The sequence below is a fragment of the Elephas maximus genome, chromosome 8, assembly GCF_024166365.1.
Source record: "Elephas maximus indicus isolate mEleMax1 chromosome 8, mEleMax1 primary haplotype, whole genome shotgun sequence".
Taxonomy (NCBI): domain Eukaryota; kingdom Metazoa; phylum Chordata; class Mammalia; order Proboscidea; family Elephantidae; genus Elephas; species Elephas maximus.
In genome coordinates, this window is record NC_064826.1 from 72,246,852 (window position 1) to 72,263,981 (window position 17,130).

General features: G+C 36.8%; 1 protein-coding gene across 1 annotated transcript in view; it reads right to left on the reverse strand.

The window, feature by feature from the left end:
• THSD7A (thrombospondin type 1 domain containing 7A) overlaps nt 1-17,130 on the reverse strand; it is a 487,115-nt gene that overhangs the window by 192,987 nt on the left and 276,998 nt on the right. Inside the window, exons 5-6 of the mRNA XM_049894144.1 lie at nt 2,585-2,740; nt 1,333-1,545 (exon numbers count right to left, since the gene is read on the reverse strand). Coding sequence (XP_049750101.1) covers nt 1,333-1,545; nt 2,585-2,740 — 369 coding nt within the window. The remainder of the gene's footprint in view (nt 1-1,332; nt 1,546-2,584; nt 2,741-17,130) is intronic.

The window sequence follows — 17,130 nt, forward strand, 5'->3', positions numbered from 1 at the left end:
AATCATCATGACCTTGGATTTGGCAATAGTTTCTTAAATATAACACCAAAAGCTCAAGCAACAAAATAAATAAATTAGACTTTCTCAAAATTAAAAACATTTATGCATCAAAGGATACCATAAAGAAAGTGAAAAAACAACCCACGGAATGGGAGAAAACGTTTGCAGATCATATATCTGGTAAGGGTCTAGTATTTAGAACATATAAAGAACCCTTATAACTCAACAACAAAAAGATCAACAACCTCGTTTATGAAGAGATAAAGGACTTGAATTGATATTTCTTCAAAGAAAATACATAAATGGCCAAAAAGCATATGAAAAAATGCTCAGCATCATTAGTCATGAGGGAAATACAAATCAAAACAACAAAGAGATACCACTTCACACCCACTAAGATGGCTATATTAAAAACAAAAACAAAACAAAAAAAACAAAGCATAAAGTAACAAGTGTTGACAAGATGTAGAGGAGACACTGGAACCCTCACACATTGCTAATGGGAGTGTACAATGGTACAGCTGCTATGGAAAACATTTTGGTAGTTCCTCAGTAAGTGAATCATAGAATTATATGACCCAGCAATTCTACTCCTAGACATATCCCTACAAGAAGTGAAAACAGGTACTCAAATATTACATACATATTCATAGCAGCACCATCATAATAGCCAAAAAATGGAAAAAATCAAAACAAAATAAATGTCAGTCAACAGATGAATGGATAAACAAAATGTGGTATAGTCATACAATGGAATATTATTCAGCCATAAAAAGGAATAAAGTACTGATACATATTATAACATGGATGAACCCTGAGAACATTATGCTAAGCCACATATTGTATGATTCCATTTACATGAAATATCCAGAACAGACAAATTCATGGAGATAAAAAACTGATTAGTAGTTGCCGGAAACCAGAGAAGGGGTAATGGTGAGTGACTGCTTAATGGCTATGGAGTTTGGCAAGTTCTGAAATCAAAGAGTGATGATACTTACACAACATGACGAATGTCATTAATGCTACTGAATTGTACACTTTAAAATGGCTATGTTATACCTACTATAAAATATTTAAAAAGTAATTTAAAAGTACTTCATTAATAACTTTTATATTGATTACATGTTAATATTTTAGATATATTGAGTTAAGTAACATATAGTGTTACGAAGAGAGGGAGAAAGGAAGAGAATGAAGTAGGTATTTCTATGTTTGTAAATTGAACCAGTTATGATAAAAGAAGACACAAGGTTTTAACTTAAGGTAAAAGCATATGTCTAGGGTTAAACAGACATTCATAAAACGTGATAGACACATTATCCGTCTCACCATCACTGTTGATGCACACGACCTCTTGAACTTGAGTGCCTGGACCACACTCCTTTCCATTATCTGGTTCACAGTCTCCAAGCCTCACTGCTTTCCATTCATAGCAGGATGGCTCTTCACAGGGAATGGCTTCCAGCAAATGAGGGCAGTTTCCGGTCCCCCCAGAGCCTCCAGTAGGCTCATTGGCAATGCGCCGCTTCCTCAGTTTGAAACCTGAATTATTGGGGAAGGAAATTTTTTTTGTTACTATCAGGGGTTGAGTATTTCAGAAAGCTGAACAAAACCCTTGAGTGAAAGCTTAATGAAAGTAGAAGTCATGAGCAGACAGAAATCTTGATATCTTATTTTGAATTCTTCAACACTGTCACAATTAAATTTGGAAAAGCAACCTCTGAGAATTTAGTATGCTCCTAGAGAAAATGTCTCTTTGAGCCTCAGTTGATTTTTAGACTCCGGAAATTTGAATTAGGAACATAAACCATCTGGGTTCTACTGTGGGTTATTCGAAGTCTTGCCCTAAGTGTTGTCCTTTTTGACAATGTATTACGAAATTAGTAAAGTCTATTTATTGCTATACGAACATTTGAGATTCACTAGAAGACTGTCCTTTTAAAGAAAATAGGCAACTGCTTTCAATTCCTAATCATGTAAAAATTAGCTCATCAAGCCTAGTACATAGTAAACCATTGCATTTATTCTACTCCTTTTAGACGTAATTTGCATTATAAAAGCAATAGAGGATTTTTTTTTTTTTTTTTTGCTTTCAATGTAATAAGCACTGTTTATTGAGTGCTTGCTATGTGCCAGGAATGGAATTAAAAGTCTTAAGCTTATTATCTCATTTAATCTGCAGAAAAATCTGGGTGGCAAATATTATTACATTCCTATACAGATAGTGGGGAAAAAGATTTAAAGAAGTGAATTAATTTATCTGCACAGTAAGGGAATGAGTAGGTTTTCTAATCCAGGTCAGCCTAACACCACAGCTCATCTTAACCACTGCACTAAACTGTCTCGGACATTCTCCATCTGTTGTCTAAATCAACAAGCATCTTGCCTATATCCTTTAGTTTTAATCTTGTAATACCATCACCAGAATAGATTTATTCATCTTTAACAATCAATACTCTTTATCTATTCTGGAAAATATCACAAACGAACAACCAAGAAATACAGGGCAGCATTTTTAAATAATTAATGGTTTTGACTCAATTGATGAGGGTTTCAAGATTATTATGTCAATATAACATACCTTTTTTGCCTTGCTGGTCATTACAGTTTTCGTAAGTACAAGGTCCCCACGCTGACCAAGCTGAAACCTCACACTCGATTGGACAGGGGATGTGACAGAGCTGCGTAGTATTAGGGATTGGACCACTGCATAATTTCAGGTCTACTGGTTTTGAGGCTGTTTAGAGAAAAATACAGAGATTCCTTAAGAAACTATACAAAAACAAATCATCATCATAAATGATTTTTTCTGATACGTTGCGAGTGGGGAGAAGGAAAATGCTTAAAGAAGTGCCACCAAAATGTTGTTCCAGTGTTTCTCAGCTTCTCCCAGAGAATAAAAGGAGAAATAGTGGGAAAAAAAGTAGTACCGTATAGTCAAAGGACACTGGATTAGAAGTCTTACAAATTGAGTTTATCAGCTTCACGACAAACTAGCCATGCAATTAATAATGCTAGGTCTAACTTTCTTAGTCTGTAAAGTAATTCTTAAGGTTAAATTTTATCTCTAAAATGTTATAGCTCTATTCTATAAATGGAAACGCTGGTGGCCTAATGGTTAAGCGCTACAGCTTCTAAGTAAAAGGTCAGCAGTTCAAATCCACCAGGTGCTCCTTGGAAACTCTGTGGGGCAGAATTGACTCAACAGCAACGGGTTATTCTATAAATGTGAAGGAGCCCTGGTGGCACAGTGGTTAAAGTGTTTGACTGTTAACCAAAAGGTCGGTGGTTCAAAACCAGTCAGTGGGAGAAAGATGTGGTAATCTGCTTCCGTAGAGATTTAAAGCCTTGGAAACCTATAGGGTTGCTATGAGTCAGAATCTACTCAATGGCAGTGGGTTTTATTCTATAAAGGTACCTAAACCAAAAAAACCAAACCCAGTCCCATCGAGTCGATTCCAGCTCATAGCGACCCTATAGGACAGAGTAGAACTGCCCCATAGAGTTTCCAAGGAGCACCTGGCGGATTCGAACTGCCGGCCCTTTGGTTAGCAGCCATAGCACTTAACCACTACACCACCAGGGTTTCCATAAAGGTGCCTAGGAGGCACAAAATGTTTGTGCTCAACTACTAACTTAAAGGTTGGCAGTGGAAGAAAGGCTTGGTGATCTGCTTTCATTAAGGTTACAGCCAAGAAAATCCTTTGGAGCAGTTCTTTTTAAAAATATTTTATTTATTTTTGGTGGCGATATACACAACCAAATATACATCCCTTCAAAATTTCTACATGAACAGTTCAATAACATTGCTTACAACCTTCACATTGTGTTACCATTCTATTTCTACCCATATTGTTTCATCACCATTAATTTAGGCTCTCTGGCCCTTAAAGTTCTCATCTGTGTTTTAGATTAACTGTAGTCAGTTTACACTCAAATAATTTTTTATAAGAGCGCAGTGTTTAAGGCACACATTCTTTATTAATTGGGATAAACTCTTGTTTAGTTTAATGATAGCTTCACGAGATAGTTTCAGTTCAAGGTTTAAAGATTATTTAGATGTGGGGGTTTAGGTGTGGGGGTTCTCCAACTCTTAATGGATCCAATAAATCTGATTTCCACATGAGTTTGAAGTTCTGTTCCATGATTTACCTCCTTTTGATCAGGATCCATCTATTGGGTCCTTGATCAAAATATTCAGTAATGGTAACTGGGCACAATCCATTTCTTTTGGTCTCATGGTAGTGGAGACAGTAGTTTATGGAGGCAATTAAACCTGCAGTCCATTTCCTTCTCTGATTCCTAGGTCTCCTTTTTCCTTTGCTGTTCAAGGAGAATAGAGACCAATTGTATCTTGGGTGGCTGCTTGCAAGCTTTTAAGACCTCAGGTGCTACTCACTGAACTAGAGATAGAACCAAAAAACCAAAACCAAACCCATTGCCGTCGAGTCGACTCCGACTCATAGTGACCCTACAGGACAGAGTAGAAGTGTTCCATAAGAGTTTCCAGGGAGCACCTGGTGGATTCGAACTGCTGACCTTTTGGTTAATAGCTGTAGCACTTAACTGCTACGCCACCAGGGCTTCCAGGAGTTAGAACAGAAACTCTAAAAACTACATTAGGCCAATTAACGGGATAGACCCAGGAAGCCATGACCCTAAACCTTTGAACCAAGAAAACTAATCCCATGAAGTTTTTAGTTGTACCTAAGTAGTGTGTACAGGTACAGTTTTTTGGCTGCTGTTGCAGTTGTAAAATTATATAAAATATTTTATTTGCAATTTTGTCCTTTTTTTTCCCCCTGATGTACAGCTTAACAGTAAGAGCTACGTTAGCCTAACTGGTAACCAACCTATAGTGCAGTTCTATTCTGTAACACATGGAGTCACAGCAACGGTTTGGTTTCACTTTTCGGTTATTCTTAAAAGTAGAATCTGCTGTAGAGGACTGATCACAGTAAGAGGGGGACCACAGCTTTACTTTATAGGGAGAAGAACTGAGAAGCCTCAGGCAGAGCAATTTCTGTAACCTGTTGGCTCACAGGTATAGAGAAGCAACAGGTAGATATGATGAAAGAAGAGCTCATGGACCAAAGGGCGCCGCTCTCTCCACCTCCACCTGCATGACTCACTCGACTCCTTTCCAGAACTTTTTACAAAATACATTATCTACATATGTGACCCAAGCCGCAGAATTGCTCTGGGGACTAGTTTATAATTATCTATGCCTTTTGATAAACTGACTATGAACTATGGATAAATGTTACTTCCCCTTGCTTCACTTCTTTTCTATCCTGGCGCCTGAAGTTTGGCTCTTTTGTACAGCACACATATTTGCAGATAATATCAAGTTTTGCTCACAATTCTGGTTACAAATGTCTGAGGATGATATTTGAAACTACATATTCAATAGAAGAAATCAGGATTAGCTGTATATTTCAAACCTTAACAGCTAGAGCCACTTTGTGGTAAAAAAAAAAAAAAAAAAAAATTAAGAAGTAAATGTCTTGGATTCACGTTTCCTTTAATAAAACCAGTTTCTGTTTTCTTCTGATAATTTTCAACTTTGAGAGAACAGAAGTGAAATAAGGAAGCCTCAGATGCTTCTCATTCTCCTTAGGTGATTCCTTGTTGCTGTCAAGTCAATTCTGACTCATAGTGACCCTATAGGGCAGAGTAGAACGGCCCCATAGGGCCTCCAAGGAGTGGCTGGTGGATTCAGACTGCTGAATTTTTGGTTAGCAGCCAAATGCTTGATCACTGTGCTATCAGGACTGCAAATGTGAAGGCACTACCAAATTTCAATTGCATATAGAAGCGCAGAGAGAAATTAAAATAGTTTGAGCTATATTATCCTAATTTTATAACAGTAGTACTGCATATGTCTGTTTGCAGTTTAACCTCTAAAGTAAACATAGGCATTGTGTAACCCTCAAGTTCTGGCTGAGGAAGTCCACATACACACACACGGAAACACACACTCATAAACCTATCATATTAATGCTTCTCTTACTGCCACAGTTTGTTCGTTCTGAAAAATATTCTGCAGATTTTATTTTCCCTTTTTATTTTTAGGATTGCTTACTCTATCTTCCCTTCTACCTTTCCCTGCGCCCCCAACCCCCCGCCCCCCCCCCCACACACACAATGCAGTGAGAATAAATAACTGGCCGGCTCTAACCTGGTTAGAATGTAGTGCAGTGAGTAATCTCACTCGAGTTTATCAGAATTGTTGCCAATGTGCCTCATCACATCAAACAAAGCCAAAAAATGATTAATTCTATTGCTTTCTAATAGTGAAAGTACTTGGCACACTAATGAGAGAAAGTATAGAAATACGTGTTTCACAGTCTCTAATATAAGAAATAACTTGGCATCAATGACATGTATTTCACATGAAAATGAACTTTTGAAGTCCTTATATGCAGAAGAATCTACAGTATGTGGGAAACTCCCTTCAACAACAAATTAACAGAATTATTTTCCCCTTGGGATCTACCATTCAGAAAACCCAGAAAAAAAACATTCAGACTACCATTTAAATTAGCAGCTGTGTTTGTAATTACCTGAAATTTCCCCATTTTTTTTCTTTCAATTGACAAAAAGTACCTTTAAGCCTTAGTGTCGTTATATTGTCTTAAAAATAATAGTTCCAATAAAAGGGAAGTCTCTTGGACATGCAATTGTGAGGAATATTGGAGCCTGGAAAAACTAAAATTATATACAAGGTTGAAAACTTTAGGAGGGAAACAGGTTTTTTCAAGGAAACAAGTTAAGCCATTGTACTTCTAATTCCTGGCCTTTTTTTTTTTTTTTGTAAGTGTAATTTCAGCTTTTGGCATACTTTGAATGAATCAAATAGAACAATCATTCCACAATCTTCTTGAGCTACTAAAAGTGAATTGAAATAGAGGCTCAAGGAAGTACTGCTGAAGCAAAATACTCTTGAGGGCTGCTTAACTGTATTGCTAAGCCAACCAAGTCAACTCTGAGATAATTCTTGACAATGACCTCTGTTCAACAGATGTCCTTTTACATATTTAAAGCCCTTTCATTAATCAAAGAAACAGAGGTAGAAAGCCTATGTAGTTATTTGTGTATAATTCTATTCCTTTGGTGATTTTCATTATAGGTTTTCTTGTAAATAATGTATATATCAATTAATGTGAGTCACAGATACTAGCTGAGTTCCTCAAAACCTGTAGGTCAATAATAGTGTGATCAATAAATGAAGTAAAAGACAGACTCAGAAGACCTTCCGGGGTTCTAGTTTAAATCTGTCAGTTCTGAAATATATCCTGCAGATTTAATTAAGATGTTCTGGGGTATAATGCCTGTAGTTGTTTATTACATAACACAATGTTTACTGCTGAGCTCATTCTCAAATATTGATAATTGAATTTTCTGGAATGGCTTAGTCATTACCCTTCTATAATTCTACTACTTAAAAATTTTGTTCGATCAGCACAAGTGCAATACAATGAAACATATTTTTAAAAAATGATTTTTTAAAAAAGCCGTAGTGTTGATAACTTGAAAAAAAGAGAAATTTTATTGTTCCAGATATGATCTAAAGAAAATTCAATTAAATGTACATTCCATAGTTCATAGGGTCACCAAAGAGTGTCTGGATTTTTCCATTATTTTCTATAATGATTTTTTTTTTTTCTCATTTGTATGTAATGCTGTAAACATACAAAAATATTCCAGAACTAAAATAATGTGCTGGTCACCAAAAAAGTAATAAGACCAGCACATTATTTTAGTTCTGGAATATTTTTGTATGTTTACAGCATTACATACAAATGAGAAAAAAAAAAATCATTATAGAAAATAAACTTAAGCCTTCTGTTTTCAGCAATGTGGCTCGTGAGATTCTGAAAACACATCCATTGTATAACTTCTAAAAAGAATGAATATATCTATTTTAATGAAATGTTTTATTTTGAGATAATTGTAGGTCACATGTAGTTGGAAGAAATAAAAAAAGTAACCTTTCTAAGATTTGGCTGCTAACCAAAAGGTCAGCAGTTTGAGTCTACCAGCCACTCTTTGGAAACCCTACAGAGAAGTTTACTCTGTCCTATAGGGTTGCTATGAGTCAGAATCAGCTCAGTAGCAACAGGTTTGGTTTTTGCTTTTTCCTTGATAAAGTCTTGTGTCACGGATCAAATTGTATCCCCCCAAAATATGTGGCAACTTGGTTAGGCCATGATTCTGAGTATTGTGTGGTTGTCCTCCATTTTGTGATTTTCCTATGTGTTATAAATCATAATCTCTGCCTGTGGTTAAAGAGGATTAGGGTGGGATGTAACACTCTTGGTCAGGTCACATCCCCAATCCAATGTAAATGGAGTTTCCCTGGGGTGTGGCCTGTACCACATTTTATCCTACAAGAGATAGAAGGAAAGGGAAGCAAGGAGAGAATGGGCCTCATACCACCAAGGAAGCAGTGCCGAGAGCACAGCATGTCCTTTGGACCCAGGGTCCCTGCACGGAGAAGCTCCTAGTCCAGGGGAAGATTGATGAGAAAGCTGACAGAGAAATTCTTCCCCTGGAGCTGACGCCTTGAATTTGGACTTCTAGCCACTAGAATATGAGAAAATAAATTTCTCTGTGTTAAAGCCATCCACTTGTGGTATTTCTGTTATAGCAGCACTAGATAACTAAGACACCTTAATTCCCTTCTAAAATTTTCAATCTTATGTATGATATTGATTTCTGTGTAATCTTTACCCAGTTTCCCCAATGGCAACATCTTACAAATCTAGAGTACAATATATCACAACCAGGATTTTGACATTGACAAAGTCAAGGTACAGAAAATTTTCATCACAACAAAAATTACTCCTGTTAACTTTAAAACACAACCACTTGTCTCCTGCCCCACCCCTCCTTAACTCCTGGTAATCCCTAATTTGTTCTTTATTTCTGCAATTAAGTCATTTACAGACATAGCAATGTACAATAACAGCTAGAAAGGCAGTATGCTTCCCTGATGCTTGTCTGGTAATATCACTTCTGTGTTACAAAGGAAGGTTTTTTATGATGTATGATACTTGTGTTTTTCTATATAAATGAGCACAGTTAGATTAGTATTGTGGTAATGCCTGTTTTCATCTGTAAATAGTACAGTATGTACAGGAGGCACTACTTCTGATTTATTGCAGTGTTTGGTCCTGGTTTTACTTTTATTCTTAAAACATTCAGATTTCCATACCTTAGTTCTGAGTTAGATCTATAGATGTGTGTGTACAGATAGCTCATATTTATGTATTGCATAAAAAAAAGCATACAATCATGCTATTCAGCATCGATGCTATATTGTATTATGTAAATAATAAAAGTCATGTACAGAGGGAAAAAATCTAGAGTATATCACATTGTATATCGAGAGTACAGACACATTATATACCTAGAGTATGATATGTCACAATGTATATCACATTATTCCATTACATAGTAACTATGTGATGGTATAATACAGTATGTAGCCTTCTGGGATTTTTTTTTTCCCCTCAGAATATTCTCTGAAAATTCATCCAGGTGGTTTTGTACATTAATAGTTCATTTCCTTTATTGCTCAGTAGCTTTTCATCCACTTTAATATCTAGTTTTTTTAAGTTTCATTATTTTTAATGCCCAAATAATACAACACATGCATATGTTTTTGACTTTTGCACGTCTGTGAAATGTCTTGGATTCTCAAAATATTTTAAATCAGAGATCTGACACTAAGTCTACTTCAGACCTATTTGTATAATGATATTCCCTTTCTGTACTCAGTTTAGAGGGCAAAGGTTGAGAAAAATACAGTGAGTTTAATTATTCATTCGTCCATTTAGCAAAACATCTTAGCATTTTAGGAACTCAAATACTCCTCATTTTGTATTTATTTTCCTTTGTCTTCCCTAAAAACCTACCTTTTTCTAGAAATAACTTTTTCCCCTTTAACTATCTAATTCAATTACTAAATCACAACTACAAGGTAATTCACTTGGATTTAAAATTCCATTTCCATATAGGAACTGACCAAAATTTATTGTTAAATATAATGGCATCTGATAATAAAAAGATCCCAAAGACCTATAAATACAATTAAAATTACAAATGACTTTTTCTCTTCTTATTCTGTTGTTTAGTCAGCTAAAGGAATATTAAATGCATACTTGTACAAAGCATGGAGCCCTAGTGGTGCAATGATTAACCGCTGCCAAGAACTATGTCTGCTAACCAAAAGGTCGGCAGTTTGAATCCACCAGCCGCTCTTTGGAAACCCTATAGAGCAGTTCTACTCTGTCCTGTAGGGTGGTTGTGAGCCTGAATTGACTGGACAGCAACTGGGTTTGTGCAAAGCACTACAATTATGTTAGACTATATATGCCAGTATATGCTATGGGGCCAATCACAGTACTGGTGGCTTTTGTTTTAATCTTTGTTTTGCTTTTCTTAACTACTACAAGTGTGTAGTAGTGATTTAGAGTATCGTTAGCCAGTATAGTTTTAAATCAAGGAAGGTTCTTTGTTGGTTTCCTCAATACTCACTTATACCTACCCCAAAATAGTACCTCATAGAAACAAGGAAAGGTCCTGTTTAAAAGAAAGATCAGCTACTGGCACTACAAATTTGTTCTTTAAAACTTGGTTTCACAACATGATGAACATAATTAATGTCACTGAATTGTACATGTAAAAAATGTTGAAATGGCAAATGTGTTGTTTTACATACGTAATCACCACAGGTGTAAAAAAGAAAATGTCAAGAAATAAAATTCTTTTTTAATTTTTTTAATGAATGAATTAAATTCTATGTGTACCAGTGATTGCTTCAAGCTTTTTAAAGATATTCTTGTATTAAACTTCATTCACAGAACTTTCCTTTCTCTTGTCTCTCTCAGACCAGTTAATATAATGGGGTCACAAAAGCCATCATGTTCTTTTTAACAGTATATAACATTGTTTTCAAAGATAATACACTTATTTTTTAATCAATTTTGTAACCATATTTAAAACAATTACTGAAAATTATCTTTAAGTATGTAATGTGTGCAAAGCTCACTGCCAGTCACTTCTGTGATTAAGTCAATATTGAGCTATTGTTTTTGACTAATCTTTTCTTTTTTTTCAACCCAAGACATTATGTAGTTTATTTAGGAAGCATAGATCAGAAATACTAGAGTTCATTTTCTCCATCATAATTAATGTCTTCAGAATCCCACTGATTAATCACTGCCTCCTCTGCAGCCCATGAATTGATAGCCAAGATTTTTATTCCCAGTTGATTCTGCTTAATCACAGATTGCTTCCTCTTTGTGCATGCTTGTGCTTACTGCTAAAATAATCTCTTGAATTGTGTGGAGGTAAAGTCAGGTTGTTTGTTCGTTTGTTTCTTGCATTAGACTATTTCAGAATCAAGTTGTTTCACAAACTCCAGAAGATAAGCTAGATAACTGGGATCTTCTAAAAACTAAAAACTTATTCTCATCAAAAGATTTTACCAAAAGAGTAAAAAGAGGACCTACAGACTAGGAAAAAAAAATTGACTATAACAAATCTGACAATGGTCTAATCTCTATATTTACAGGAAAATCCAGCACCTCTACAACAAAAAGACAAATAATCCAATTAAAAAATGGGCAAAGGAAAGAAAAGACACTTTCACCAGAGAAGACACTCAAGCAGCTAACAGACACATGAGGAAATGCTCATGGTCGCTAGCTGTTAAAGAAATGCAAATCTAAACCATGATGAGATACCGTCTCACCCTGGCATGACTCGCGCAAATAAAAGAAAATAACAAATGTCGGAAATGCTGCAGAGAGAGTGGAACTCTTATTCACTGCTGGTAGGAATGGAAAATGGTACAACCATTTTGGAAAACAATATGGCGCTTCCTAGAAAGCTAGAAATAGAAATACCATATGACCCAGCAATCCCACTCCTAGGAATATACCCTAGAGAAATATAAGTAGTCACACAAACAGACATGTACATACTCATGTTCACTGCAGCATTGTTTACAATAGCAAAAAGTTGAAAACAACCTAGATACCCATCAGCAGGTGAATGGATAAACAAATTATGGTACACATGCACAATGGAGTACCACACAGAAATAAAGAACAGTGATGAATCTGTGAAGCATCTCACTACATGGATCAATCTGATGGGCATTATGCTGAGTGAAATAAGTCAATCACAAAAGGTCAGATATTGTATGCGACCACTACTGCAAAAGCTCATGAAAAGGTTTACACCCAAAAAGAAACAATTTTGATGATTACAGGGAGGGGAGGAATGGGGATGGAAAAACACTAAATAGACAACAAATAAGTGGTAACTTTGGTGAAGGGTAAGACAGTACACAATACTGGGGAAGCGAGCACAACTTGTACAAGGCAAGGTCATGGAAGCTCCACAGACACATTCAAACTCCCTGAGGGACTGAATTAGTAGGCTGGGGGCTGTGGGGACCATGGTCCCTGGGAATGTCTAGCTCAATTGGTGTAACATAGTCTATAAAGTAAATGTTCTACATTCTACTTTGGGGAGTAGTGTCTGGGGTCTTAAAAGCCTACAAGTGGCCATCTAAGATACTCCACTGGTGTCATGCCATGTGGAGCAAGGGAGAATGAAGAAAACCAATGACACAAGGGAAAGGTTAGTCCAAAGGACTAATGGACCACAACTGTCACAGCCTCTGCAAGGCTGAGTCCAGCATAACTAGATGGCACCCAGCTACCACCACTGACTGCTCTGACAGGGATTATAATAGAGGGTCCTGGACAGGACCTTCATAAAAAAAGACCAGACTTACTGGCCTGACAGAGACTGGAGAGACCCTAAGAGTACGGCCCCCAAAAACCCTTTTAGTTCAGTAATGAAGTCATTCCTGAGATTCACCCTTCAGCCAAAGATTAGACAGGCCCATAAAATAAAATGAGACTAAAGAGGCACACTAGCCCAGGGCCAAGGACCAGAAGGCAAGAGGGGACAGGAAAGCTGGTAATGGGGTACCCAAGGTCAAGAAGGGAGAGTATTGACATGTCATGGGGTTGGTAACCAATGTCACAAAACAATATGTGTATTAATTGACTAATTGTTTAATGATAAGCTAGTTTGTTCTGTAAGCCTTCACCTAAAGTACAATAAAAAAACATTAAGTTGTTTATTTCTACAATCCCTTTCTTTGGAATTATGGTATTTTTACATAGACTTCTTGATTTTGCCACTTCTTCATCCTTTTGGAGTTATAGAAGATCTAGGTTTCCTGTGGTGGTGGTTCAGGGGTGGAATTCTTGCCTTCCATACAGGAGATTCAGGTTCAATTCCCTGCCAAAGCATGTTGCTATGATGCTGAACAAGTTTCAGTAGAGCTTCCAGACTAAGACAGACTAGGAAGAAAGGACTGGTGATCTACTTCCAAAAATTCAGCCAGTGAAAATCCTATGGATCACAATAATTCAATCCCATTTTGCATAGGGTTTCCATGAGTTGGGGTTCAACTTGATATGAAGTTCTACTCAAATATTTCGATCAAGGATCTGTAGGTCCAGATTAAGATAAGGAGAATTCCTCTTCTGTTCTCCTCAGCTAGATGTTCTAGTTTTAACTTCTCAGTTATGGATATTGAGGAGACTGAAGAAGGGGAAAGGGGATGGGACACAAACAATGAAAGTATTGTAAAAAACATAGGCAGATTTCCAAGAAAGCCATATCCTCTATTTAAAGGACTCAAGCACCTTGCAGCTGGTCTGTTGTCTGAATGCTACCTGTCAGCAGAGTTAGAAGGGCATTCAAGTGACAGGCCTATTACTGCCCTTGCCTTCAGCCTTCCCTCTGCTTCAGATGCCAGCAGGAATTCTACTAAAGTCCCTTCTTATTGCTCCAAGAAGTTCTACTCAATCCCAAAGGGGTTCTTCCTTTGCTGCAGTACCTCCTTTCCTTTAATCTTACATAAGTATCGTTTCAGCAAACAGAAACTCCTCAAAGGGCCTAGTCTATGAAAGGATTCTCCCATTATTTCAAGGGTTGATGCAGGTTTTCCCTATTCCATCGATCATTTTAATGGGAATTGTAGACAGATATCCATATGTCTGTGCCCACAATGCCATATTGCCTAGAAAACCACTCTCCTCATGTCGTGATTTGAATAAAATGGAACTGAACAAACATCTGCCAGATAAATTCTCTCACTGAACCTAATTCATGTAAGATAAGAACATTTATAGGAGGTTGTTCAAAATATATATCTTCCCAGCTTTGTCAATCATTGTTAGGATTTAAATCTCACAAAATGTACCAACAGTTCCATGAGAAATCACTCTTACTGCAGGGATGTACCACCTGCTGCAACACTGCAAATACGGAGTTCTTTTTTGCTGTTTTGTTCTGTTTCTTTAAACAAGGCATGCTGTAGAATAATCTACAAAAAGCTCATGCTGAAATCTTCAACAGTACCCCATTACTATCCTAATTTCTACTTATAATGTCCTTAAATAGGAAAACAGCATTAACAGGTACTATAAATTATTAAAATAAGCAGTTTAGAACCAATATGTTATCCACAACATAATAACAGAGAAACTCGGCAGTTAGAATTTTCAAGAATTACACCCTATGTTTTAAACTGAATAATGAAGAAGAATTTCAGCATCTAATCAAACAAGGTCTACAGCCAGCTCCACACACTTGCTGAGCTACTCCAAATATAATTATTCTGATGGCTAAGCTTGCTGGGATATTGAAGACAGAAATACTTTCTGAATAATGAGTTCAATGTAGTCCAGCGTGTGACCATATTCACTGCCATATTTTATCAAGTTTCTGTTATTCTTCTGGGGGAAAAAAATCTGCTCACCTTGAGTTCACTCAAGTTTTTTTATAGAAGGTGGTTGCCACTATTACTGTCTGACCACAACTCGTTTAGAAACAGTTAAACATTTATAGCATGGAATTTTCTCTTTTTACTGTATTTTTCCAGTATTCCTTAAAAATCTCCATTTATAGAATTCTAAGTGTAGAGTCTGATTTCTCAATGATTGCTTGGCTAGAGGGTGAACTTGACAAAAGTCTTGGGGAAGTTTTATGACCTTTCCTTTTAAGACATTTGAGTTAAAAAAAATACAACTTGGAACACTGAGGCAAAGAATAAAAGCATGATTTGTGAGTAGCCTTGACCTGTAACCTCAAAACCACTTATCACCTACAAATAAACCACTGCCATAATGAATTTCACGGTTCCAGGCCTACTCAGGTTTTCTGGCTCACCTGATTCTTTATATCTATCTCTGATCTGATTCCTATTCAACTTAATCTCCTCTATTGCGTCCTTTGTAATTACTATTCTTGAAATTCTTCTTATTCTTGGTTAGGATCAGGTATACCTTGTGAATATTTACCTCATTAACTCATTTAACAAATGTTTACTGAGCACCTACTATAAGTCAGGCACTGCTTAGGATACTTAGAATTTAGCAGAGAACAAAACAGCATAAGGACTGTTAATGTCCACCCCACTCAAAGTAAGACACTTGAAATCCGTGTTAAGGCTACTTGAAGGAAATAGTAGTAAGGCTTCCTGGGATTATTAAATTCTAGCATGTATTTCTCAGAAATAAATAGACAAACATAGAAGGTCAAATGTTACTGAGTCACACCATCTCCTGTTGGAAATTGCCATCATGTAGCACTGGAGCTTTTTCGAATGTGACCAAGTTACTGGTTTCCAAGCATGGAGCAGAATCATGATTTTAATGACCCACGCTTAACCTTGAAACTATGATTTTTGAGTTGTGAGTACATGCAACAACTACTGTGGGTGTGAATGGGAAAAGGCTTATTTTTAAGAAAGTAACTCCTGAAAATTCCTTAAAAATCCTGATTCACTACATTGGGATTGAAACCAAGGAACACCTAAGGAATACGGATTTTTGACAAGCACTTCAGATGATTCTGATGCAGGTAATACTCAAACTGCCCTTTAAGAAACAGCTATGGGGGATTAGAGCTGAAGCTAACCACAAGACGCCAAACAGCACCGTGGTACTAAATGCTTACCCATCAGAAAATGTCAAATACACTGCAGGACGGAGCTGTGTGTGCTCTGGTGAAGAATTGCTTGCTATCTGCTTTGTCCATAAGAATATTAAGAATTATTTCTTCAGTGGTATTTTATTTTTTGTATTAATGATATATTTCTTTCCGGACATTTTCCTGAGCATAGATACTTATTTTCACTTATGGCAGCACAAAAATTCTGTTGGAATATGTTGCCAAGCATACACTGTTGTTGTTATTAGGTACCATCGAGTCAGTTTCGACTTACAGGACCCTATGTACAACAGAACAAAACACTGCCCGGTCCTGCGCCATCCTCACAATCATTGTTATGCCTGAGTCCATCATTGTGCAGCCATTGTGTCAATCCATCTCATTGAGGGTCTTCCTTTTTTTCGCTGATCCTCTACTTTACCAAGCATGATGTCCTTCTCCAGGAACTGGTCCCTCCTGATAACATGTCCAAAGCACATGAGACGAAGTCTCACCATCCTTGCTTCTAAGGAGCATTCTTGCTGTACTTCTTACAAGACAGATGTGTTCGTTCTCCTGACAGTCCATGGTATGGTCAATATTCTTTGCCAACACCATAATTCAAAGACATCAATTCTTTGGTCATCCTTATTCATTGTCCAGCTTTCGTATACTTATGAGGCAACTGAAAATACCATGGCTTGGGTCAGGTGCACCTTAGTCCTCAAAGTGACATCTTTGCTTTTCAACATTTAGGACACTACACACACATACACACCCATTGCCATCAAGTTGATTTCAACTCATATCAACTTTATAGGACAGAGTAGAACTGTCCCTAGAGTTTCCAAGGAGTGCCTGGTGGATTCAAACTGCCAACCTTTTGGTTAGTAGCTTTAGCTCTTAACCACTATGCCATATACTCTTTTAAATAAAACTGCTTAGAAGAACAGTACTGGAGATTCTGAAATATCTGTCATTGCAGATCTCAAGCCACCGTAGGAAATCCTTCTCAAAGTTTGAAGTCAGTGATCTTCCTGACTCACTTCTGTGGGCTGATTGTGTATCAGCCAAAGGGGATGAATTTGTGGGAAA